Genomic DNA, 27,845 nt, shown 5'->3' with positions numbered 1-27,845 from the left:
CAAAGTATCAAAAATTTAAATAAAGACAGAATTTAATACTACTAGTAAAGCCTGAGGAAAAAGGAAAAAATATGAACTTCAATACATGTTTCTTTAAAAATACATATGTATATTTCTTGATGGTCAACTGTTTTCAGAATAACCTAGTAGTTGGAAAAAATACTGAAAACTTCAAAAGGATGTATTAAAATTCAAAACATTATTTTAAGGTCAAATATTCTATTTATGTCAAAACATGAATTCATTATAATTTTACTTTCCTGGCTTTCATGGAAGCTCATTAGTAATATTTTCATCAAGACTATTAGCCATTTGAAAATATACTAAAATATATATTTATGGGCACATATTTTGCCTTTTGCTTCAGGCTCCAAAAGGGCTAGGCATGGCACTATCAGATTCTATTTCCATTTAAAATTTGCTATTATGGATTTCTTGCATCAGTTTTTTATTTAAAAAATCTTTTATTGAATTACTTATCTTAATTATGAAGGGTTTTTTGGTGTGTGCCCTTAAATTTTGTACCCAAGGCAAGTGACTTATTTGCCTCAGACTAGTCCCAGATCTGTGAAGGGCACAAACAATAAACAATAAATATAAAACACTGATAAGTTATACAGTACATGAGAAAGAGGTAAGTACTGGGGAAAAGGATAAGAGCAGAGTAAGGAAAATTGGAACAATAAAAGGGGAAGTAGGTTTCAGTTTTAAATAGCCTGGGTAGTTCTTATGGAAAAGGTGAGATTTAAGACTGCAGGGGAAGAAACAATTAGCCAAGTGCTGATGTAGAGGGAAAGAACTCCAAGAAGACCTAAAGCAAAGGTCTTTTTTTTTTTTTTTAAGATTTTATTTATTTGATAGTGAGGGGGTGAGGAGAAGTCGGGGTGGGGAAGGAGCACGAGCAGGGGTAGGGGCAGAGGAAGAAGCACACTCCCTGCTGAGCTGGTTCCCAGGGTCCTGGGTTGATGGTAGACGCTTAACCAACTGAGCCACCCAAGCACCCCTAAAATGAGAGATTGCTAGTATGATTGAAGCAGAGAACAGTAAGAGATAAAATAATAAAAATGAGGAGGACAAGGAACAAAATAAATAGGGTTTTTCAGGCCACCAAAAGATCTTATTTTCAGAAAATGGGAAGCCAATACAGGGTTTTAATAGAAGGACAACATCTGACATTCATTTTATAATTTTAATATGAAAAATTCTAAACATACATACAAATAAAGGAATAAAACTCTGAATACCCAAATACCTACTATGTAGATTCAAAAGTTAACATCATGCCACATTTACTTTCTCGCTCTCTCTCTTAAAGGCATATTGCCACATGCAGGCCTTATTTGGATGTGTTTGAAGTATGGGAAGCTTGACTACCCTAACTTCTTCTACATATGGACCTTGAGAGCTTGTTTGGAGGTTCTAGCAGGCAAGCGCAGCTCTCCTATGCCCTTGACTGAAGAATGGTCCTTCTTTACTGGGGAAGGTCCTCCTCTTCAACACAGCATGCAGCTTTGGAAGGGATGAACATGGAGCTGTGAGGGAGGAAGAGGACACCCCCCTAGCCAGCCAGATCAGCCAAATCAACCCTGGTGATCAATGGGCTGACAGATGTCACAGATTCTCTCAGATCCTCTATCCCTTTCTTGAAAAACCATTCAAAGTAAATCAGACGTTGTGAAAATATACTCCTAAGTACTTTGGCAGCCATTGCCTAAAAATAAAGATTTGTCCAAAATAATCACAGTACGATTTTCACATTTAAGAAAATTAACAATCCCTTAATGTAAAATAATATCCATTCCATATTCAAATTTCCTCAAATGTCCATTTGTCCTCAATGTTTTTTCAATCTAGAATCCAATCAAGGATATCTTTGCATTGGGTTTGTCACATCCTTAAATAACTTAATCCGCAAGTTCTTCCAGACCTGTATTCTTTGCCCCCTCTTCATGGCATTAACTTTTTGAAGAGACTGGGCCAGTTATTTTAAAGAATGTTTTGCATTCTGAATTTACCTTATAATCTCAAGATGGCATTTAACTTAATTCTCCAGTTTTTTTTAAAACATAATATAATTTTTAATATCATTTTTTAAATCATGAAAAGTGTATTCTTTAAGCTCCATCCCCTATTTTCCTCATTCCCCCAAGACCCCTCCCCTCTGATAACCATCAGTTTGTTTTCTACAGTTAAGAGTCTGTTTCTTGGTTTGTCTCTCTCCCCTTTTCTTTTTTCATTTACTTTGTTTCTTAAATTCCACATGAGTAGGATCATATACTATTTATCTTTCTCTGACTGACTTTGCTGAGCATTATACTCTCTAGCTCTAACCATGTTGTTGAAAATGGCAAGATTTCATTCTTTTTTATGGTTGAATAATATTGTTGTATATAAAGATATATAAAAACTTCTTCTTTATCCAGTCACCTACCAATGGACACCTGAGGGGCTTACATAGATTGGCTACTATAAATAATGCTGTAATAAACATAGGGGATGCATGTACTCCTTTGATTCTTTGGGGTATTCTTTGGGTAAATAGTCAGCAGTGTGTTGGATTGAAGGGTAATTCTATTTCTAATTTTTTAAGGAATCCCCATACTGCTTTCCATAGTACCAGTTTGCAGTCACACCAACAGTGCAAGAAGACTCCTTTTTCTCCATATTCTCTCCAATGCTTGTTTGTTATTTTTTACTTTAGCCATACTGACAGATACGAGGTGATATTGTGGTTTTGATTTGCATTTCCTTGATGATGAGTGATGTTGAGCATCTTTTCATGTGTCTGTTGGCCATTTGGATGTCTTTGGAGAAATGTCTGTTCATGTCTTCTGCCCATTTCTCATTAGATTGTTTTTTGGGTATTGAGTTGTATTAGTTTGTTATATACTTTGGACACTAATCCTTTACTGGACATCATCTGCAAATATCTTCTCCCATTCCATAGGTTGCCTTTTAGTTTTGTCGATTATTTCTTTTACAGTGCAGAAGCCTTTTATTTTGATGTACTCCCAATTGCTCAGTTTATTTTTGCTTTTATTTCCCTTGCCTCAGGAGACATATCTAGGAAAATGTTGCTATGACTGATGTCAGAGAAATAACTCTCTTCTAGGATTTTTATGGTTTCAGGTCTTGAATTTAGGTCTTTAATCCATTTTGAGTTTATTTCTGTGTATACTGAAAGAAAGTGGCCCAGTTTCATTCTTTTGCATGTGGCTGTCCAGTTTTCCTAACACCATTTGTTGAAGAAGCTGTGTTTTTCCCATTGTATATTCATTCCTTCTTTGTTGAAGATTAATTGACCATATAATTATGGGTTTATTTCTGGGTTTCTGTTCTATTCCATTGATCTATGTGTCTATTTTTATGTCAGTACCATACTGTTCTAATTGCTACTGCCTTGACAAATGACTTGAAATCTGGAATTGTGATTCCTCTAGTTTTGTTTTTATTTTTCGAGATTGCTTTTGCTAGTCGAGGTCTTTTGTGGTTTCATACAAATTTTAGGATTGTTTGTTCTAGTTCTGTGAAAAATGCTATTGGTATTTTGATAGGGATTGCGCTAAATCTATAGATTGCTTTGGGTGGTATAAACATTTTAATATTTGCTCTTCTAACCCATGAGCATGGAATGGCTTTGCATTGTCTTGAATTTCTTTCATCAGAGTTTAACGGTTTTCAGAGTATAGGTCTTTCACCTCCTTGATTAAGTTTATTCCTAGATATTTCATTGTTTTTTGGTGCAACTGTAAATGGGATTATTTTCTTAATTCAACTTTCTGCTGCTTCATTATTATTTTATAGGAATGCAACAGATTTCTCACATTGATTTTGTATTCCGTGACTACTGAATTCATTAAGTTCTAGTAGCTTTTTGGCAGAGTCTTTAGGGTTTTCTATATATAGTATGTCATCTGCAATTAGTGAAAATTTTACTTCTTCCTTCCTTCTGCCAATTTGGGTGTCTTTTATTTCTTTATGTTGTCTAATTGCTATGGCTAGGACTTCCAGTACTATATTGAATAAAAGTGGTAAGAATGGACATCCTTATTGTATTTCTGACCCTGGGGGAGAAGCTGTCACCATTGAGTTTGATGTTGGCTGGGAGTTTCATACAAGGCCTTTATAATGTTGAGGTACGTTTCCTCTAGGTTTACTTTGCAGAGTTTTTATCATGAATGGATGTTGTACTTTGTTGAAAGCTTTTTCTGCATCTGTTGAAATGATCATAGGTTTTTTAGCCTTTATCTTATTGATATTACATATCACATTTATGGTTTTGTGAATATTAAATTATCCTTACATCCCAGGAATAAATCCTACTTGATTGTGGTGTATGATTTTTTTTTAATGTATTGTTGGATTTGGTTTGCTAATACTTTAAGGAATTTTGCATCTATATTCATGAGAGATATTGGCCTGTAGTTCCTCTTTTTTTTTTTTTTTTTTTTTTTTACAGTGTCTTTATCTGCTTTGGTATGAGGTTGATACTGGCTTCATAAATTGGATTAGAAGTTTTCCTTCCTCTTGTATTTTTTGGAGTAGTTTGAAAAGAATAGGTATTAACTCTTTAAATGTTTGGTGGAATTTGCTTGTGAAGCCATCTAGTCCTGGACTTTTGTTTTTTGAGAGTTTTTGGATTACTGATGCAATTTCATTGCTTGTAATTGGTCTGATCAAATTTCACATTTCTTCTTGCTTTAGTTTTGGTAGGTCATATGTTTCTAGGAATTTATCCATATCTTTTCAGTTGTCCAATTTGTAGGCATATATGTTTTCATAATATTCTATTACAATTGTATTTCTGTGGTGTTATCTTTCCTTTTGCATTAGTGATTTCGTTTATTTGGGTCCTTTTTTTAAAATGAATCTTTCTAGAGGTTTATCAATTTGGTTGATCTGGTTTCATTGGTCTATTTTTTTTTTTTAATGTTATCCTTTATTTCTATTCTAAACTTTATCACTCCCTTCCTTTTGCTGGGTTTTGTTTTTCTTTTTCTAGCTCCTTTAGGTGTAAGGTTAGGTTGTTTGAGATTTTTCTTGCTTCTTTATGTAGGCCTGTATTGCTATAAACTATAAATTTCCCTCTTAGGACTACTTTTGCTGCAGCCAAAGACTTCCGACCATTGTGTTTTCATTTTCATTTGTTTCCATGTAATTTTTTATTTCTTCTTTCATTCTGAGATCCCTATAATGCAAATGTTATTATGCTTGAGGGAGTCACTGAATTCCCTAAGACTATTCGCAATCTGGATATTTTTCCTTCCTCTACTTTTTTCAGCTTGGTTACTTTCCATTACTTGTCTTCCAGGTCATTAATTTGTTTCTCTGCTTCATCTAGCCTGCTATTTATTCCATTAAATGTATTTTAATATTTACTTCATCTCTGATTAGTTTTTTTTTTTTTTTAAATCTCTTTGTTAAGGGACTCACTGAAGTCCTCAACTCCTTTCTCAGTCCAGGAATATGTTTATGATCATTACTTTAAATTCTCTATCAGGCATATTACTTATAGGTTACATTGTGGTCTCTTCTAATGGTTTGGTCCTGTTCTTTCATTTGGGAGAGAGTTCTCTGTCTCATTTAGTGTGTCTGTTTCTCTGTGTTAGGAAAGTCAGCTACTTTTCTCTTGCTTTTAACAATAATAGCCTTATGAAGAAGAGATCCTATAGTGCCCTGTAGTGCAGTGTCCCATTCCCCAGTGCCTGGAGCTTCAGGGAGTGTGTCCTATGTGTGTTGCATGTGCTTAGCTGTTGTGTCAGTCATCTGCAAAGGCTCTCCTTGCCTACTGTATCATTTTGTCCCCACCAGGAATGGGGTGCATTTTAACAAGGCGTATGGTCATCTGCTTATGAAACAAGACCTGCTCCTGCTACTGTCAGAAGTGAAGTCCTGCAAAATGCATGGATCAGCAGATTTGGTATTGGCAGGGTTTGCACCAGTCTTCTGGGGGAGGAACCTGCAGCACTAGGACTGAACCAAGTGGGACTGGGAAGGGCTGATATTCCAAAGCATGAGGGTAAGGGCTTGGTGCAATCAGGTAACAAGTGTTGGCACCACACTGTTCCTACAAGTGGCCACTGTTTATTCTGGGGGATGGGGGAGGTAAATGGCTCCTGCCAGATCCTTTGTTCCTAGAGGGGTCACTGGTGATCCCTAGGTCTCTGGGCTATGCTCTGAGATAAGCAGATCACTCTCCTCCCAGCATTTTTCAAATTGTTGGTTCTACCTTGTGTCTGCATGCGCTGTTTTGTGAGCTCTTTATGGGCAGGGAGTCCACTTCCTACTGCCCTCCCTCCTCTCTCAGAGTAGAGCCTACTGATTTTTAAGATTCCAGGCTTTAAGCTGCACTGGTTGTTAGAACTCAAGAAATTCAGCTCCTCTCATTTACAAAGGCAAATATTACAGGGCTTTGTCTTCCCTATTTGTGGCCTCCATGGTGTGAAAATCTATTTTCCGTCCCTCTGCATGCCATTGGTTCTCTGCCCATTTAAGATGGCCATGGTCCATTTTGCTCTCAGATTATGTCTTTGGCCTTCATAACTCCTTTGGTGTGGTTTCTTCCCTACCTTTAGTTGCAGAGTTTGTTCTGCCAGTCTTTTTAATGTCATTTTCTGGGTTATTTACACTGACATGAATATTATCTAATTGTATCCATGGAATGAGGCAAGTTTAGGGTCCTCCTATTCTGCCATCTTCCCAGCCAACCTTATTTCACAAGCATTTTTGAAATGAAGTCCTCTATGTCTTGTAAACAGTTAACTGTATAGCCTTCAACTGATGCAAATTAATCACCTGGGAGCAAGAATACTTTATAAATGGTACCCTGCCTTTCATACTGCTTCACATTAGGACATATATAATGTCCTAATTGCAAATTTTGCTATATGTAATAACGATTAAAGGGATAACAGATTAGGTTGTAAGAGACAAGAAAATGGAACCTGTTATGAAGCTATCTGAATAATTAAAGTGTGAGATGATAGTGGGTCACTCCAATGTACTAGCAGTAGAGATGATGGGAAGTGGTCAGTTTTTTTATATAATTTGAAGCTAAAGTAGTACTTTGGAAGTGAAGTTTGAAAAAGAATTACAGCTCCAAGGCATTTGGCCTTAGATACTCAAAGGATGGATTTACCATCACCTGAGAGGGAGAAAGTCAAATAGAACATGTTTAGGGGAGGGGGGAAAGATGCATAATTCAGTTTGAGACATGCTAAATTTTAAGATGTCTACTGACCATCTGAGTGGAGATGTCAAGTAGGCAGCTGAAAATACACATCTGCAGTTTGGGAAAGCCTAGATTGGGGATATTAATTTGAAGATCCTTAGCATCAAGCTGGTATTTAAAGCTATCATACTGAATGAGATCATGAAAGAATGAGTACAGATACAGAAGAGAACAAAGAGCTGGTCCCTGAAATTCTCCAATATTAGAGATCAAGAAGAAGAAGAAAACCTAGCAAAGAAGACTGAAAATGAACAACAAGGGAAGTAGAAGGAAAACCAAGATATGTGTATGCTAAAAGTCAAGTGAAGGAATTATGTCAAAGAAGAGTGATCAGTAGTGTCAACTGTTTTGCACAGATAGATTGGAATATACAAGATAAGAATTAAACAACATATTTAGTAATGTAGAAGTGAATTTAACAAGAGCAATTTTGGTGTAGCAGTGGAATGAAAGTGATTACAGATGGTTTAAAAATAAAATGGAGAAGGTATTCAGGGTATGAAAAGGTATGAAATAGTTATCTAGAACAGTAGAAAATTGAGTTGAGTGGAAGACAGTCTGATTGCCTACCAGTAAAATGTTCTAGTTTAGATTCAGGTCTTGAATTTAAAGTGAGAATAGTCGTCATGTTGGTATACTTTTTTTCCAGCCATGTTCCATTGTAGACATAAGTACAACATAGGTGAAGAGTTCAATAAACCAGGGTTTTTGTTTTGGCAAGTAGTATGATAAAATGAGAGAGATGCAAAGGTCAAAAGTATGAGCAAGAGAATAATCAAGACTGCTCTATGGTCTATGGTATTTAAGCTATGGAGGGCATCACAAGGTGAAGAATTTTTTAAAAAAGTGATAGGATCAATGCACTGGGGGTTCCAGTACAATAAGCTAGAGATAAATGAACTGTAATAAAATAACTATACTCAGACACTGAGATACATAGTGGAGTTAATATCTAAGACTTCATATAATCCATATTTTTTCTTTCTCGGAACTCTTCAAAAGCAATGTTAAGCAAGTCTTTCTTATATTTTCATTTAAAAGATTTCTTACCTCTGAGGAGGAAGGTCGGCTTGGACTGAGGGACATATTCACCAGTGTCTGAATGGGGTAATTATCAGTTGGAATTCTGTGGGTTTTTTTATCTTTCTTCATTTAAGTAGTATTTATAAAGATTTTAACAGATTTTTGACTTCTTTAAGATAGCATTCCACTCATTTCTGGTCTCTGATTCATGTGAAAAGTGAAAAGAAAAACACAAAAGGCTTTAAAATAGACCAAAAGTGAAAACTTAGGAATGTATACTCTTATTATAGTTATTTAAAAAGACATATTATTAGTAAGTAGGACTGGTAATGCAATAAAATGAACATATATCCTATATAACTAAATAGAGAGCTGAATTATGATAGACTTATGATCAGAGCATATATTACCATTCTACACAATTCATTTTAGAATAGAAACAAATTAGAATACTATTTAGAATATATTTAGAATACTATTCTAAGAAATTAATTTTTAAGTTTAAGTTAAATATATACAGTATTTTACATGAAGTAGAACTATGTTTCTGGAAGTGATAAGACTAAATTTGTACAAATGACTACAGAATGATGTGAAACCATTTTACCCCATCTATTTCTTCCTAGGCTTAGATGCCTCAATAGTAAATGTGATTATTCCAGATGAAAATGCCAGTCTTGAATTACTTTAAGCTATGTTTCTCTGTTGTTTCCTGTATTTTTCTCAGAGGATTTAGAGCAATTTACAAGACTACCCAGTAAAATTTAAATTATAGGGGTGCCTGGGTGATTTAGTGGGTTAAAGCCTCTGCCTTCGGCTCAGGCCCTGATCCCAGGGTCCTGGGATCGAGCCCCACATCGGGCTCTCTGCTCAGTGGGGAGCCTGCTTCCTCCTCTCTCTCTCTGCCTGCCTCTCTGCCTACTTGTGATCTCTGTCTGTCAAATAAATAAAATATTTTTTTAAATTTTTTATTTCTTTTCAGTGTAACAGTATTCATTGTTTTTGCACCACACCCAGTGCTCCATGCAATCCGTGCCCTCCCTAATACCCACCACCTGGTTCCCCCAACCTCCCACCCCCTGCCCCTTCAAAACCCTCAGGTTATTTTTCAGAGTCCATAGTCTCTCATGGTTCACCTCCCCTTCCAATTTCCCTCAACTCCCTTCTCCTAACTCCCCTTGTCCTCCATGTTATTTGTTATGCTCAACAAATAAGTGAAACCATATGATAATTGACTCTCTCTGCTTGACTTATTTCACTTAGCATAATCTCTTCCGGTCCTGTCCATGTTGCTACAAAAGTTGGGTATTCATCCTTTCTGATGGAGGCATAATACTCCATAGTGTATATGGACCACATCTTCCTTATCCATTCGTCCGTTGAAGGGCATCTTGGTTCTTTCCACAGTTTGGCGACCGTGGCCATTGCTGCTGTAAACATTGGGGTACAGATGGCCCTTCTTTTCACTACATCTGTATCTTTGGGGTAAATACCCAGTAGTGCAATTGCAGGGTCATACGGAAACTCTATTTTTAATTTCTTGAGGAATCTCCACACTGTTCTCCAAAGTGGCTGCACCAACTTGCATTCCCACCAACAGTGGAAGAGGGTTCCCCTTTCTCCACATCCTCTCCAACACATGTTGTATCCTGTCTTGCTAATTTTGGCCATTCTAACTGGTATAAGGTGGTATCTCAATGTGGCTTTAATTTGAATCTCCCTGATGGTTAATGATGATGAACATTTTTTCATGTGTCTGATAGCCATTTGTATGTCTTCATTGGAGAAGTGTCTGTTCATATCTTCTGCCCATTTTTTTATATGATTGTCTGTTTTGTGTGTGTTGAGTTTGAGGAGTTCTGTATAGATCCTGGATATCAACCTTTTGTCTGTACTGTCATTTGCAAATATCTTCTCCCATTCCGTGGGCTGCCTCTTTGTTTTGTTGACTGTTTCCTTTGCTGTGCAGAAGCTTTTGATCTTGATGAAGTCCCAAAGTTCATTTTCACTTTTGTTTCCTTTGCCTTTGGAGACATATCTTGAAAGAAGTTGCTGTGGCTGATATCGAAGAGGTTACTGCCTATGTTCTCCTCTAGGATTCTGATGGATTCCTGTCTCACGTTGAGGTCTTTTACCCATTTCGAGTTTATCTTTGTGTACAGTGTAAGAGAATGGTTGAGTTTCATTCTTCTACATATAGCTGTCCAGTTTTCCCAGCACCATTTATTGAAGAGACTGTCTTTTTTCCACTGTATATTTTTTCCTGTTTTGTCGAAGATTATTTGACCATAGAGTTGAGGGTCCATATCTGGGCTCTCTACTCTGTTCCACTGGTCTATGTGTCTGTTTTTATGCCAGTACCATGCTGTCTTGGTGATCACAGCTTTGTAGTAAAGCTTGCAATCAGGTAACATGATGCCGCTAGTTTTATTTTTGTCTTTCAACATTTCCTTAGCGATTCGGGGTCTCTTCTGATTCCATACAAATTTTAGGATTATTTGCTCCAGCTCTTTGAAAAATACTCGTGGAATTTTGATCGGAATGGCATTAAAAGTATAGACTGCTCTAGGCAGTATAGACATTTTAACAATTTAGTATAGATTGCTCTAGGCAGTATAGACATTTTAACAATTTAAATATTTTTTAAAAATTTAAATTATATAAATATATAATAAGAATTAAAAAATAAGGTAGCTGAATTACTATAAAAAAGAATAATCAAAGTTGGGTAAGCCTTAAGGATATAAAAAGATACCAATACCAGAACAGAAGTCTTTCCAAGATTTCAAAGCATTGATTCACCTTGATTTATATTAATTTAGTGAGTAAATCAAACAAAATTTAAAATTTCTGTGATTTGGTACTGATTAAAGCTTTATGAAATCATACCAAAGATCACTAATTGTTCTAATGGTATCAAAATTTAAAAATTATATGCTGGGACAAAACATCTTTTATTTTTATTATTTTAAATCTTTTTTGAGAGCAAGAGTGTGCACAAATGGGGAAGGGCGGGGAGAAAAGGAGACAGAGAATCTTAAGTAGGCTCCACCACTCAGCACACATCCTGATGTGCACATCAGGCTCAATCTCACAACACTGGAATCATGACCTGAGCTGAAAGCAACAACTAGACACTTAACTGACTGAGCCACCCATGCACACCATAACATCTTTTAAATCAAGTTAGTTTCATACTTCAGACCTAAGGACATAAACAGACTAAAAGTATAGGAGTAGAAAAAGATATTCATGTAAATGGAAGTTAAAAAAAAAAAAAAAAGCTGGGGTAGCAATACTTACATAAGACAAAATACACTTTAAACAAAGACTATAACAAGAGACAAAGAACATTATGTAATGATAAAGTGATCAATCCAAGGAAAGGATGTAAGAATTGTAAATATTTGTGTACCTAATATAGGAACACTTAAATACGTAAGAGAAATAGGAACAGACATGAAGGGAGAAATTGACAGTAATACAATTAATAGTAGGGGACTTTAACATCACACTTACATCAATGGATAGACCATCCAAACAGAAAATCAAGAAGGAAACTGGCTTTGAATGACATTATACCAGATGAACTTAACAGATATACAGAACACTCCATTCAAAAACAGCAGAATATACATTCTTTTCAAGTGCACATGGAACATTCTCTAGGATTGATCACGTTAGGTCACAAAATAAGCTTCAATAAATTTAAGAAGACTGACATGATATCAAACATCTTTTCCGATCACAACAGTATGAAACTATAAATTATAAAATACATAAAAAATAAAAATACTGGGAAAAATAAAATCATGTGGAGATTTGAAAGCATGTTACTAAACAACCAGTAACCAATAAAGAAATCAGATAAGAAATCAAAAAACCAGGAGACAAATGAAAATGGAAACACAATGGATCAAAATCTTTGGGATGCAACAAATGCAGTTCTAAGAAGAAAGTCTATAGAGATATAGGTCTTACACAAGAAATAAGAAAAATCTCAAACAATCTAATCTTATATCTAAAGGAAGGAAGAAAGGAAGTCAAATCAGAGTGGAAATAAGTGAAATAGAGGCTAAAAAAAAATCAATGAAACTAAGAGTGGATCCTTGAAAAGATAAACAAAATTAATGAACTGTTAGCCAGATTCATCAAGAAAAAAGGGGAGAGGACTTAATAATATCAGAAATGAGATATATTTCTTTATCAGAGAAATACAAAGGATTATAAAAGACTACTATGAGAAATTATATGCCATCAAATTGGACAACCTAGAAGAAATAAATTCATAGAAACATACAGTATGCCAAGATTGGATAAAAAAGAAAAATTCTGGACTGATTACTAGTAACAAAATTCAATCGGTAATCAAAAAGTTCCTAACAAACAAGTTAGGACACCAGGTGGATTCACAGGTGAATTTTCCAAACATTTAAAGAATAGTTAATACCCCCTCTTCTCAAACTTTTCCAAAAAAGATAAGATGAAGGAAAACTTCCAAAAGCATTCGACCAGGCCAGCATTAACCTGATACCAAAATCAGACAAAGACAACACAAAAAAAGAAAAAACCACAGTCCTCTCTCTCTGATACAAATAGATGCAAAAATCTTTTACAAGATGTTAGCAAACAAATTTCAACAATAAAAAAATTATTTACCTTGATCAAGCAGGATTTATTCTAGGGATACAAGGGTGCTCCAATATGCACAAAGCAATCAACATAAGAAGTCACACTGAGAAAGTATAAAAACCATATGATCATTTTGATAGATGCAGAAAAAGCATTTGAGAAAGTATTACATCCATCCATGATAAAAACTCCCAATATTATATGTTTAGAGAGATAACCTCAACATAATAAAGCCACATATGAAAAAGCCACAGCTAACATCATACTCAATGGTGAAAAACTTAGAGCTTTTCCTCTATGCTCAATTACAAGACAAGAATGCCCACTTTCATTGCTTTTATTCAACACAGCACTGGAAGTCCAGGCTGCAGTAATCAGACAAGAAAAAGAAATAAAATGCATCCAAACTGGTAAGGAAGAACTTAAACTGTCACTATATATAGCTGACATGGTAACATACATTAAAATAAAAAAACCTTAAAGACTCCATTAAAAAACTGCTAGAACTGATAAATGAATTTAGTAAAGGTGCAGGATACAATATTAATAAACAAAAATCCATTGTGTTTATATACACTAATAATGAAGTAGCAGAAGAAGAGATTAAGAGAACAGTTCCATTTACAATTGCACCAAAAAGAATAAAATACCTAGAAATAAACTTAACCAGGAGATGAAAGACCCATACTCTGTAACTAAAACACTGATGAAAGACATTGATAACAACACAAAGGGAAAGACATTGCATGCTTATGGAAGATATAATATTATTAAAATGTCCATACTACCTACCCAAAACAATCTACAAATTCAGTGCATTCCCTATCAAAACACCAACAGCATTTTTCACAAAACTAGAACAAATAATACTGAAATTTGTATGGAACCATAAGAGATCTGAAATAGCCAAAGCAATCCTGAGAGAAAAGAACAAAGCTGGAGGGATCAGAACCCCAGATTTCCAGATATACTGCAAAGCTGTAGTAATCAAAATAGTATGGTATTGGCACAAAGAGAGACACAAAGATCAATGAAACAGAACACAGAGTCCAGAAATAAAACCATGCTTATATGGTCAATTAATCTACAACAAAGGAGGCAAGCATATACAATGGGAGAAAAGACAGTCTCTTCAACAAATGGTGCTGGGAAAATGGGACAGTTACCAAAAAAGAAAGAAAGAAAAAGAAACCAGACCAATGTCTCAACCCATACAGAAAAATAAACTTAAAATATCAAAATATGAGACCTGAAGAAAACACAGGCAGTAATCTCTCTGACATCATCCTTAGCAACGTTCTTCTAGCTATGTCTCCTCAAGTAAGGGAAATAAAAGAAAAAATAAGGGCGCCTGGGTGGCTCAGTGGGTTAAAGCCTCTGCCTTCGGCTCAGGTCATGATCTCAGGGTCCTGGGATCCAGCCCTGCATCAGTCTCCTTGCTCAGCGGGGAACCTGCTTCCTCCTTTCTCTCTGCTTGCCTCTCTGCCTACTTGTGATCTCTGTCAAATAAGTAAATAAAATCTTAAAAAAAAAAAAAGAAAAAGAAAAAAGAAACTATTAGGCCTACATCAAAATAAAAAGCTTTTGCACAGTGAAGGAAATCAACAAAATAAAAAGGCTATCTACTGAATGTGAGATTTTTGCAAATGATATATCTGATAAGAGGTTAATATGCGAAATACATAAAGAATTCACACAATCTACACCAAAATCACAAGTAATCCAACTAAACAATGGGCAGGGAGCTGAATAGACAGGTTTTTCCAAAGGAGGCATATAAAGGCAGCAGACACATGAAAAAAACGCTCAACATCACTAATCACCAAGGAAATGCAAATTGAAACCACAATGAGATACCACTTTACACGTGTCAGAATGATTGGAATCAAAGAGACAAGAAACAAGCGTTGGTGAGGATGTGAAGAAAAAGAATCCCCCATGCACTGCTGATGATAAGGCAAGTGGGTGCAGCGACTGTGGAAAACACTAAGAAGGTTCCTCAAAAATTAGAAATAGAAACACCACATGATCCAGTAATTCCACTAATAGGTATTTACGCAAAGAAAACGAAAACACTGATTCAAAAGGATGTATGCACCACTATATTTATTGCAGCATTATTTATAATAACCAAAATATGGAAGCAACGTGAGTCCACTGATAGATGACTGAAGATGTGGTATATATACATACAATGGAATATTACTCAGTGATAAAGAATGAGATCTTGCCCTTTGCAACAATATGGATGGAGCCAGAGGGTATTAAGCTAAGTGAAATAAGTCAGACACAGAAAGACAAATACCAAATGACTTCACTTAGAGGTGGAATCTAAAAAACAAATGAATAAAAAAACAGATGCTTAAATACAAAGAACAAACTGATGATTGCCAGAGGACCACAGGGAGGGGAGTGAAATAAAGGGAATTAAAAAGTACAAACTTCCAGTAATAAATCATGGAAATAAAAAGTACAGCATGAAAAATACAGTCAATAATATTGTGAGAGGGCACCCGGGTGGCTTAGTGGGTTAAAGCCTCTGCCTTCGGCTCAGGTCATGTTCCCAGGGTCCTGGGATTGAGCCCCACATCAGGCTCTCTGCTCAGCAGGGAGCCTGTTTCCCCCTCTCTCTCTCCTTGCCTCTCTGCCTACTTGTGATCTCTCTCTGTTAAATAAGTAAATTAAAAAAAAATAATATTGTGAGAACATTGCTGATACATGGTGAGTATACTTACTGTGGTTAGCACTGAGTAATATATGCAACTGCTGAATCATGTTTATACACCTGAAACGAATATAATATTTTATGCTAATTACACTTCAGTAATAAAAAACAATCTGATATAAAAAATGAGCAAGAGTGGTGCCTGGGTGGCTCAGTCAGTTAAGCGTCCGACACTTGATTTCAGCTCAAGTCATGATTTCAGGGTCCTCTGATTGAGCCCCACTGGACATTAGGTCTGCTTAAGATTCTCTCACCCTGGGGTGCCTGGATGACTCAGATGGTTGGACATCTCCTTCAGCTCAGGTCATGATCTCTAGGTCCTGGGATGGAGCCCCACATGGGGCTCCTGGCTGGCTCAAAGGGGAGCCTGCTTCTCCCTCTCTGTCTCTCACATGAATAAATAAAACCTTAAAAAAAATTCTCTCTCCCTCTGCTCATTCTTTCTCAAATAAATAAAATCTTTAAAAAAAAAATTGGGCAGAGAACCTGAACAGGAATTTTTCCAAAGATGCACAAATGGCCAACAGACATATGAAAAGATGCTCAACATCACTAATCATTAGGGAAATCAAAACAGCAAGGAGATATCACTTCATAACTCTCAGAATGGCTAGTTTCAGAAAGACATGAAATAACAAGTGTTGGCAAGGATACAGAGAAAAGGAATTCTCATGCACTACTGGTGGGAATAAAAACTGGTGCAGCCATTGTCAAAAACAGCATGAAGTTTCTTCAAAAATTAGAATATAAAAAAATAGAAATACCTACCATCTAGTAATTCTGCTACTTCATATTACCCAAAGAAAACAAACACAAAAAACTAATTTGAAAAGATATGGACCCTTGTGTTTTTTTAAAGATTTTATTTACTTATTTGAGAGAGAGAGAGCGAGCAAGCACACCCATGTGAAGGGGGAGGGGCAGAGGGAGGAGGAGAAGCAGGCTCTCCCTGAGCAGGGAGCCTGATGTGGGGCTCCATCCCAGGGCCCTGAGAGCATGACTTGCGCCAAAGGTAGACTTTTAACCAACTGAGCTGTTTACTGCAGCATTATTTACAATAGCCAAGGTATGGAAGGAACCAAGTGTCCACTAAGAGATGACTATAAAAGAATATGTAGAATATTACTATGTAGTAATACGTAGAATATATAGAATATTACATATAAAGAATATGTAGAGTAATGGAATATTACTCAGCCATGAAAAATGAGATCTTGCCCTTTTCAACATGGATGGACTTAGAGGATATTATGCTAGGTGAAATAAATCCAAGAATGGCAAATACAATATTATTTCACTTATATGTGAAATCTAAAAAAACAAAGGAATAAACAAAACCAGAAATAGACCCATAATTTTAGAGAACAAACTTATGGTGGCCAGAGGGAGGCAGGTTGGGAGGACAGGCACAATGGGTGAAGAGGAGTGGGAGGCAAGTTTCCAGTTATGGAATGAATAATTCTCTGAGCTGAAAGGTACAGCATGGAATACAGTCAATGGTACTGTATGGTGAGAGATGGTGGCTATACTTGTGAGCACAGCATAATGAATAGAATTGTCAATTTTAAAACATTCTGGAAAGCTTTATTATTTCATTATGAAATGAGGCACAGGTACCTGGATGGCTTAGTCATTTAAGCATCTGCGTTTAGCTCAGATGGCAGATCCCTAGGGATCTGGGGATAGCGCCCCACATCCAGCTCCTTGCTCATTGGGGAGCCTGATTCTCCCTCTCCCTACTACTCCCCCTGCTTGTGCTTTTTCTGTCAAATAAATACATAAAATCTTCAGGAAAAAAAAAATGAGGAAACAGAGGCTCAGCGAAATTAAAGTGGCTCGCCTGGGATTACCAAGGTAAGTGGTAGTGCCAGAATTTACACCTTGGTTTATAAACCTAGTCATTACATCTATCGTATGAATTCATATACTAAAGCACATTGTACATTTTTGTAAATTGATTTAAACTGTTTAGTAAAGAAGTTAGGTTTTATTTTTCAATTGGGGTAAATTATATGTGGATTTTCTCACCATACAAAAAATCTGTAATGTCTTAGTGATGAAATTATTCACATTTATTGAAAACATCAGGATATTTGTTGCTGTACTTGAGTCGCTGAATAGGAAACACTTGTCCTAAGTGCTGTGCCATAATAAATCTGTTTCCATGGGTGAAACACACTTTGGCTAAGCCTATTTTGCTTGATTAGATCCCACTGAAACTCCTCTGAAGTTCAATTTCAGGCAACAGGTAATGAGATACAACTGAAACGTAGAACAAACCTTCCCGAAACACAAAAAATGTTTTGTCCAGGTATAATAAGCGTTAATCCCCCAAATGAAACGGATAACAAGAGGAGATGGTTGTAATCTTCACCAAGTACCTTAGCTTGTTCACCTCTTCGAGAAAACCAAGAGGTAAGAGGCGAAAGAAGCTAAATCTCGAAAAGCGCTCTTCCCTAGCAAACCAGCACCCCTGCTCCCGGCTCCCACAGGTCAGTTACAGAAACCTCCGTGCCCCCTCTCCGCCTCAGTGGTCTGACCGCAGAGAGGAGCCTGTAAGACCGGCCGCCCGTTGAACAAACTCGAGTCACTTAGAGACACGTCTCCAAGGAGACAGGGTGTCAGTGACTCGCACCCGGTACTTTTGGCTCCCACACACCCTGACTGGGACCTTCTCTTCCCTCAACCTCTGCCACCAACGCCGTCAGGAAAGCTAGAACCTCCTTGTCACCCCGCCACCACACTTTTATAAACTCCCTCACGCACCTGACTTCCCTCACCAGTCCTCTTCAGGGTCCCTCCTCGGGTCTTGGCGGCTAATAACAAACTTTTCTTTTTACCTCTCCTAAGTCGGCCTCTCAGAGAGGAAGGAGAAGACGGGCGTCCGCTACCGCTCGGGTCCCTTAGCTACTCTGCCCACAGTCCGCTCCGCCCCTTCTCGCTCCCTTCCACCCTCGCTCAGGCTCGGCTCCCCCCGGGGGTGAGGCGCTGGAACCAAGCGCGGAGGAGGAGCGCGCATGCGCGCCGCGGGTGGAGCCGCTGGGCAAAGAACCGGAAACTTAAGAGACAAAGTTCCGAGCCCCGCCCCCCGCCGCGCTGCCCCACCGTCTGGCCCCGAGGACCCACAAAGCGACAGATCCACGCACGCACGAAAATCTGCCCCGCTCCTGAGAGCGCCATGTCTGGTTCCTCCAGTGTTGCCGCTATGAAGAAAGTGGTTCAACAGCTCCGGCTGGAAGCCGGGCTCAACCGCGTGAAGGTGAGCGGGGGCGGGCGGCCGAGGGGGAGGGGAGGGCGGAGGCGGAGGGAGGGATCGGGTGGTCGAGGTGGCTGGGATCCGCGGCGCTGGAGTCCTGCTCCAGCTTCGCTTGGGGAGGGCGCGCGCTCCACGGCGAGGATCCGGGAGCGGCCAACTTTAGAGAAGTGGCGGCGCGAGTCGGCGCCCTGGCTTCGGGGGTTGGTTAGTGCGCCCTTCCGCGGCCAGGGCTTTCCAAGGCGGCTGGTCCCGGGGCTGAAAGGCGGCTTTCCGCATTCCGGTCGCCCTTCTCTCTCCCTCCCTCTGCAGTGACTCGGTGGCTGGCTTGGGCAACAGCTGCTCCTCCGAGCGCCGTCCGCACCCTTCCAGTCGTTAGCTTACCAGACTCCACCCTTTCTTTTCACTGGACAGTTTTATCTGACTTTCAATTTAGAACAGAAGCTGTTTTCAAGTTAGAACGCTCCCAAATCCTCTACTTTTAATACTAGATTCTTACCTCCCGCTTTTCTTACCCATCGAACACATACTTGAAAACGAATTTTTGCAAACGCAAACTTCAGGTTAAAGAAGCACGTTTGTTCTCAAAACGTCCCCAGTGCCTAAGGTTACCACTAGTGCCCTGTACAGCCTCGTACAAAGCGTGCATTTCATACTTATTTGGCACAGTTTGCTGTGATCTGACCTTGGGAGTATCTGCTAGTTTGCATATCTTACTGATGAGGGTGGACAGGTCTTGTTTGTTTTGCCGTCTGGTTAACACTGACCTTAGGCATTTACTTTAGGGAAAAAAACCTTTTGTGTGTGTTGGTAGGATAACCTGACATTGAGATGCTATTCCAAGTTTCTCCTGATTTTTAAAATCCAAGTAGATTGGCTTCTTTCTGGAGGAGGTCAGTTTACAAGTGAAACACTTCTTGTAATTAAGAAACAGAAGAATATAAATCATGCACTCCGTTGAAAGAAACAGCCAATTTCCAAGATGACTTGATTATGTACTGGAGGCTAGTGTTTACTTCTCCCTGAAATGTTCTGTGGAGTAAGCTGCCTCCCATTTACCTATTTCCTTAAATAGAAATGTCAGGGACCTAGCTTACTCAGTTGTGGTCACCTCAGGACGGAAGGGAAATTCCCATCAGTTTTGGTGTGGGATTCCCCTCCCATCCTGGGCTTAATTGCTGTAGACTCCATTGCTGTTTGGAATCCATTTCTCTCATATCCAGATTACTTCACTCATCCCTGTGGTTTATGGTCAGTCTTGGCTGGATTTAACTCTGAAATCGAAATCAGATGTTTAACCTTTACATTATCATTCAGGTGTGCCTTTATCATAGTTGGAGCGGCTCAGGAAAGAAAAATTGCGGGGTGGGGACAGAAAAAGGGGGACTGGTTGAAAGCAGTTAAGTGTTCAGTAGAGGTACTTAGTCCTTGTCTCAAAGTGAAATGGAAGCCCTCAGAGTACTATGAGGGTTTCGCTATGAAAAACCCAGCTACTCCAGTAACTCTCCACAGAGTGATGCCTGCTCCCTATACTTCAGTTCTTCAGGAGGCTTCCGCTCAGGAGCCTTACAGCCATCTATTTCATCTGCTAGGGGCTGTAGCAAAGAAGGGAGGGAATCCTGCTGTGGAACTTTCAGTGAGCTTTTCTTTAAATCTGTTGTAAAGTGTAGTTAGTTTGATTTTATTTTCTATACCTATTTTATCCATGACTCTGTGCTAGATGCTTTCTTTGGGTGATCTTTTACTTTAACTAGCACAGTTTATTGTTAAACCTTTGTTTGAGTACACTTGATAGAAATTTTCACAAATGCTTGACAAATCCTACCATATGTAGTGTGACCATACATTAATGGTATAGCCAACCCAGGACACTTCTGAGAGTGAAAGAGGGCACTAATAATTCTGCCAGGATTATAGGGTTTCAACATCCTGGATGGTGAATATTATAATGCTTTAGGGGCTGGCAGCTTGTTTGACTTTTAGAGCCTTTGTCTTAGTTCTCCTCATTGCTTGGAATTCTGATTGGTTTCTCACTGGTATTTACCTAGCTGTTTGTCTTGTCAGTGAGATCTCAGTTTAAATGTCACCTCCCCAGAGACACCTTCCCTTAAGGCACGATCTAACCACTCTTTACCAAAGAGTTCCTTGTCTGTATTTTCCCCTGAACTGTCACCTCCGTAGCAAGGACCTGGCTGTTCTTGGTATTCTCAGTGCCTAGATTATATTTGGTTCATACTAGCACTTGAGAAGTTTGTGAAAGGGAATTAGTTAAGTTGGAGCCTGCCTCCCCTTTAGGCAGAAAGTTAATAGATAATTTATCCTTACTGCTAGTTAATGTGAATGAAACCAAGTTTTAAGATTGTGCAGAAGATACCATGCATACCCCCCCCACTTTAGCTATACACCTTCTTTCGGTGGGTAAACAGGGTGGCCATTTTTTTAGCACTTGGTACCAGGTATTTACATACTACTTTACACAGTTGCTAAATAAACTTATGGAACTCATTATTACTCTGGACTATTGTATAAGCCAAACATACAACTAGGTTTCAGATTTGAGATTCATCTCAGGATCGTGTATCTTTTTACTAGGTAGATGTCTGGGCTACAGCAATAATCTGCAGGATTTTTTCTTATAGAGAGGATTTGTGATGCTCTTACCTCCCTTTCAAAGGCAAATGCCCAGCTGGACTGGACACCTGCTCTCACCCTCCTTGGGAACAGTTGAAACTAAAATGATTATTTTTCCCATCTTCCTGAAACCTCAAGACTGAGGATATTATATTCATTTGGGGCATCTTTTAGTTATTCTTGTTCTACGTCTGAACCATTCAGTTCTTTGTTTTGGTATCCTGCATCACCTTATCAGGATATATACAAATAGTAGACGTTTAAGTGATACTTAAGTCCCATTTGAGTGGCATTGCATATGTGTATGAAAAGAGTTAAAATCACATTTAAGCAAATACACTGCTTTTTAAAGGCAGGCGCTGCTCAGTGAAGTTATTAAAATAATTTGAAGTTTGCTATCAGCCTTTCAGTCGCATGACACTAAGCAGAAAGCTGTCACAGTTTTGTAACCTTAAACAGCAGATGGTACATAATACCAAAACAACGAATGGAATGGTTCAGATTTAGAACATAATGTTCATGGTAGCATTTTTCCAATAATACTGCTTTCAAGACAAAGTAACCATTGGCTAGAATTTTAACACATTTTTTATTGAACATACGGTTTTTAATAAAAAGCAACATGTTGAGTAGCCTGAAGGTGGAATACCTCTGAAGTTTATTAATAAACTAGAAAGATAGGTTTTATTTTGCAGATATACTTAGATCATTTGATGCTTTTAATAAGCAAGCAAAAGAAAACCTACTATAAACTAATTCTCTGTACATGTAGTGTTTTGAGTATGAGCTCAGTATATATATGACCGTTGACCGTCCATTAGTATATATCTTCTTTTGACCTAGGAAAATGTTTACAGGGGTGCCTGGGTGGATCAAATCTTTTTTAAAATAAAAAAGAAAAGTGTTTATTGCAGGTATTTCAGAGATTTGAAAAAACCTCCATTAAAACCTTCTCACCTCTTCCCACTACCCTCTCTCCTTTTGTCTTTTACAGGTTTCCCAAGCAGCTGCAGATCTGAAACAATTCTGTCTGCAGAATGCCCAACACGACCCCCTGCTAACTGGTGTATCTTCAAGTACGAATCCATTCAGACCCCAGAAAGTCTGTTCCTTTTTGTAGTAAAATGAATCTTTGGATGGTAAGTTTCCCTAAATATTTAGACATTTTTTTAAAAAAATCTGCAGTGTTTATGGGGATTTTTAAATACTACCAACTGATTTGGATTAATTCTGATGTCATTCCTCTGATAGAACCCAGCTATAGTGCAGCATAGCAAAGAATTAGGAGTTGGGAATGCAAGAGAAAATCAAGAGAGGGTTGAATAAACTGACATGGTGTCAACATTTGTAGTGGGGAGTAACAGGTTTTACTCTTTATTCTTGTTAAGTAAAGATAGAAGGAGAGAAATGAAGTGTATGAGTTCATGGTGGCAGGCGGTGGATATGATTTAATAAGATTAAGAAACTAAAGAATTTGCCAGTTTAAGGCATGTGTCTATGTATCAATCTTTACTTCCCAGATCAAATGTCAGTGTGTGCAAAAATGTATAATGCTAACCAAGAGAGATGTGACCAAAAAACATGCTGTGGAGAATTTAAAATGTAATGCAAGGGTGCTGCCTTTAATAAATACATGACTAAATACTTTAGTCAGAGGTTTACTCACTAGTACTGACCTATGAGAAGCAACCTTAAATTAGTAGTGCTTTTTTTTTGCCTTTTTTTTTTTTCATTTATTTTCACCATAACAGTATTCATTGTTTTTGTACCACACCCAGTGCTCCATGTAGTCCGTTCCCTCTCTAATACCCACCACCTGGTTCCCCCAACCTCCCACCCCCCAACCTCTTCAAACCCTTCAGATTGTTTTTCAGAGTCCAGTCTCATTATTTACCTCCCCTTCCAATTTCCCCCAGCTGCCTTCTCCTAACTCCCCATGTCCTCCATGCTATTTGTTATGCTCAACAAATAAGTGAAACCATATGATACTTGACTCCATCTGCTTATTTCACTCAGCATAATCTCTTCCAGTCCTGTCCATGTTGTTACAAAAGTTGGGTATTCATCCTTTCTGATGGAGGCATAATACTCCATAGTGTATATGGACCACATCTTCCTTATCCATTCGTCCATTGAAGGGCATCTTGGTTCTTTCCACAGTTTGGCGACCGTGGCCATTGCTGCTGTAAACATTGGGGTACAGATGGCCCTTCTTTTCACTACATCTGTATCTTTGGGGTAAATACCCCGTAGGGTCATACGGAAGCTCTATTTTTAATTTCTTGAGGAATCTCCACACTGTTCTCCAAAGAGGCTGCACCAACTTGCATTCCCACCAACAGTGTAAGAGGGTTCCCCTTTCTCCACATCCCCTCCAACACATGTTGTTTCCTGTCTTGCTAATCTTGGCCATTCTAACTGGTGTAAGGGGATATCTCAATGTGGTTTTAATTTGAATCTCCCTGATGGCTAGTGATGATGAACATTTTTCATGTGTCTGATAGCCATTTGTATGTCTTTGTTGGAGAAGTGTCTGTTCATATCTTCTGCCCATTTTTTTATATGATTATCTGTTTTGTGTGTGTTGAATTGGGGAGTTCTTTATAGATCCTGGATATCAATCTTTTGTCTGTACTGTCATTTGCAAATATCTTCTCCCATTCCGTGGGTTGCCTGTTTTCTTGACTGTTTCCTTTGCTGTGCAGAAGCTTTTGATTTTGATGAAGTCCCAAAAGTTTATTTTGGCTTTTGTTTCCTTTGCCTTTGGAGACATATCTTGAAAGAAGTTGCTGTGGCTGATATCGAAGAGATTACTGCCTATGTTCTCCTCTAGGATTCTGATGGATTCCTGTCTCATGCAGTAGTGCTTTAAAAAAAAAAAAAAAAAAAAAAAGACTGTGTAGCACACACCCTTTACAAACATTCTAACTCCTCAAAGTTCAGGAAGCTGCTTCTTAAAATATCATGTTACAGAGTTGCGCCCTCCTTCATTAAGGGAGATTTGGTAGTATCCAGGAAGGCAGCATGTTTCCAGTGAATAAAATGGTTAAATTGGTTAAGATTTTGAAACACCAGAAACCACCTTTGAGTAACAGGTTTTCTATGAGGAAGTAATTCTTATTAACAGCTTAACACAGTCATTTTGAATAACTAAGAGTTCGTTGCCTCTAACAATATTAATTCTTCATGGCAGATTTTGGAAATTTCATATTTTTATGGCTTATTAAATATTCTTTTTTAACCTCTTTTCCCTTTGTATTTACTTTACAAAGTGGTTTTTCTTCATTTGATATAAAATACTGTTAAGCCTGGCTTCTTATCTGGGTCTTAATAGTTTCATTTTACAAAAGTCTACAGATGGGTGTTTAAATGACTTGCTCAAAGTTATAAATATAGCTAGGATAGGAACCCAAGTTTCAAAGTAAAATAATTGCTACTAATCCTGGCAGTATAATAAAATAAGTTTGTAGATACGATTTGAAACACCTTGGTCCAGGAAAAGGACATTTGGATGTAAAAGTATTTCTGCTTAAACCTCAATATCTGCAAATCCCCTTGTTCAGATGCAGATTCTCAATAGGTCTGAATTCTAGGGGTGAAGTATTTCTTACAGACTCCTAGGTTATATCGATGCTGCTGGTCCTGGGTGGCCCTTAGTGAAATGGCCTGGATGCACAGAATCTACATTCAGTCTTTATTTTCACATCTTTTAAAAATATATAGCTTTTATAATTTAAATTAAGATAGTGTAGCTAATTTAGCAATAGGTAGAGTACAAGAAATATAGAAATTACCATGATCACACAATCACTGTTAATATTATAATAGATAATAGAATATATTATAATAGATTAGATTTTCTTTTAAGAGGAAGAAATATTTATGGGCTGGTTTACAAACACTGAGGATCATGTACAGTTTTTATTCTGCTTTTAAAAACCACTTGAATTTTCTTATTTCATTATTTGCATTAAAAATTCTTTGTAGGAGTGCCTGGGTGGCTCAGTGGGTTAAGCTTATGCCTTCGGCTCAGGTCATGATCTCAGGGTCCTGGGATGGAGTCCCGCATTGGTATCTCTGCTTGGTGGGGCGCCTGCTTCCTCCTCTCTCTCTGCCTGCCTCTCTGCCTACTTGTGATTTCTCTCTGTCAAATAAATAATCTTAAATTAAAAAAAAAATTCTTTGTAAATGAGATTTTCAGTTGTATTATAACTTAAACATCATTAAATGTTGAGGTTTCCAAGCTTGAAGCTACATTGAGGCAAATATCTTGGTCCTCCTATGTGTAGTTTACCTCTTTCAGATGATAAATTTCTAAAAGTAAAATTATTTAGGGATGCCTGGGTGGCTCAATTGGAAGCTTCTGACTCTTGATCTCAGCCCAGGTCATGAACTCGGCTTTGTGGGAAGGAGCCCCCCTTGGGCATAGTTGGCCTATCCTTTTCCCTCTGCTCTCCTCTCCTGGCTTATGCTCTCTCTTGCTTGCTCTCTCTCAAGTAAATAAAATCTTTAAAAAAAGAAAAAAAAAGTAAAATTATTCAATAAAGAATGACATTTAAAATTTAGTAACACTTCATAACTAGGAACAGGCTTTCCACCTGAACCTTGAGAATGCTCTTTTGTTGAGCTCTTGCTAAACAGTTCTCAGGCTGTTCCTTACTTTCTGCCTATCTAGTTTTTAAAATTTGCACTAATTCAGATGTTAATTGAAGCTAAACATTTTTTCACCACTGATTCTGTTTAAGCTTCTTAAACATTTTTGTTGTAAAATATCAGAAATTTTTAAGTAAGTAGAACCATGTATCAAAAAGAAATTTTATAAAAGATAAACTTTCTCCCCTTCCATATAGATGTTATTCTTTTTTAAGGAATAACTACTATATAATTTTTGAGATTTGTGTTGATCCATGTAAATTGTTTTACCTGCTATAGAGTATTCAACAATATGTATCAACCCTGGTTTATTTATCTATTCCCTTATTGAGTTACATTTAGGCTATTTCTAGTTCTTTGCTATTAAAACACCACTATAGTCAATATCCGTGTACGTGTTTCTCTTTTATGTATAGGTTTATCTAGGTAAACTGAAGTGAGACTGCATCTTTCCTTAGTAGATACAGCCAGACTCCTCTCATCAGTGCCAACTGCTCATTTTCTAGGGATGTTCAGAGTTTTCTGAATTTGAGAGTTTTATATTAACTTTTTAAAAATTAGGACATGGAGTATCTTTGGGAGTGATCTGGGCAAGTTAATCTTTAAAAGTCCGTTATTTGTAAACCAGAAGTGATTTGTACTTCAGAGTGGTTATGAAAGTTAAGAGGAAGTTACATTTTATATGCCACGGAGATCTCCTGTTTTATCATTTTCCCCCTGGAAACCTTGAGATGGGTCTGCCTTCAACAAAACAAACAAAAAAAACCAGGCTTAGTTTGGGGCACCTGGGTGGCTCAGTCATTCTGATCTCATAGGTCCTGCGATCAAGCCCGAAGTCAGTCGCTTGGATATTCTCTCCCACGGCCACACACATGCCAGTGCTTACTCTCTAGTAAATCTTTTTTAAAAAATAAGACAGGCTTAGTTTAATTGAAAGCACTTTATAAGCTGACATGTAAACAAATGTCCTTAAAGTAATAGAAAATGTATTACTTTTCAGAAGAAACTATTGTGCTTTAGTACTTTACCCTAATGCACTCTTTTCTTTTCCATTTCAGGTTTTCTAGACCACTTTTCATGAACCAGTGACTATTCAAAGGAGAACTAAATTTGAAGCCTGTACAAAAGCTTATCCCTGTAACACGTGCCATACTATATAAACTTTTACTTTTGTCAGTCCTTAACATCTACCTCTCTGAATTCTCATAAATTTCTATTTCATAAGGGTAATTGTTTTATATACACTGGCAGCAGCATACAATAAAATACTTAGTATAAAAGTTTTTTGGTTAATTGCTGGTATTAAATAGGCTATGTATTTATTTTGAATACCTAAGATAAATGACAATTTCCCATTGTTATTAAGAAGGGGTTAAGTTTTAGTGCATTTTCCTCCCAACTCATCTCACATAATTTTATGCCATACATTTATTTGAAAGACTGTAGGGAAGTTGCAAACTTTTTTTTATCCTTTCAAGGTCAGGAGGAAGCTGTTGATACTAGTTCCTACTCATGAGTTATTTACAGGATGAACTTTGTTTTAATTCCTAAACTCTAGGGTATATTACCATTACACCTAAAAGTTAATTACTTCTTAATAGATTGCTCTCCTAATTAGGACAGTAAAAACTGGACATAGGAATGCCATTAGAAGATGTTAAGAAAAACATCAGAGTTTCAAACATTTCTTGAGTGGA

At 37.6% G+C, this 27,845-nt stretch overlaps 2 protein-coding genes across 2 annotated transcripts in view; one reads left to right on the top strand and one right to left on the bottom strand.

The window, feature by feature from the left end:
• SPATA1 (spermatogenesis associated 1) overlaps positions 1-18,493 on the bottom strand; it is a 48,725-nt gene extending 30,232 nt beyond the window's left edge. The window contains 2 exon segments of the mRNA XM_032870255.1: positions 8,282-8,453; positions 18,452-18,493. Of these exon segments, the coding sequence (XP_032726146.1) occupies positions 8,282-8,383 (102 nt within the window). The 5' untranslated portion in view covers positions 8,384-8,453; positions 18,452-18,493.
• A 167-nt stretch (positions 18,494-18,660) lies between these two features.
• Positions 18,661-27,428, top strand: GNG5 (G protein subunit gamma 5). Its single transcript, XM_032870259.1, has 3 exons — positions 18,661-18,870; positions 22,490-22,634; positions 27,207-27,428. The coding sequence occupies exons 1-2, from the start codon at positions 18,790-18,792 to the stop codon at positions 22,613-22,615; spliced, it is 207 nt and encodes a 68-aa protein (XP_032726150.1). The 5' UTR covers positions 18,661-18,789; the 3' UTR covers positions 22,616-22,634; positions 27,207-27,428.
• Positions 27,429-27,845: the final 417 nt, after the last annotated feature.

The sequence above is a fragment of the Lontra canadensis genome, unplaced genomic scaffold, assembly GCF_010015895.1.
Source record: "Lontra canadensis isolate GAN:19392208 unplaced genomic scaffold, GSC_riverotter_1.0 scaffold40, whole genome shotgun sequence".
NCBI lineage: Eukaryota > Metazoa > Chordata > Mammalia > Carnivora > Mustelidae > Lontra > Lontra canadensis.
This window is presented reverse-complemented; position numbering and strand designations above follow the sequence as displayed.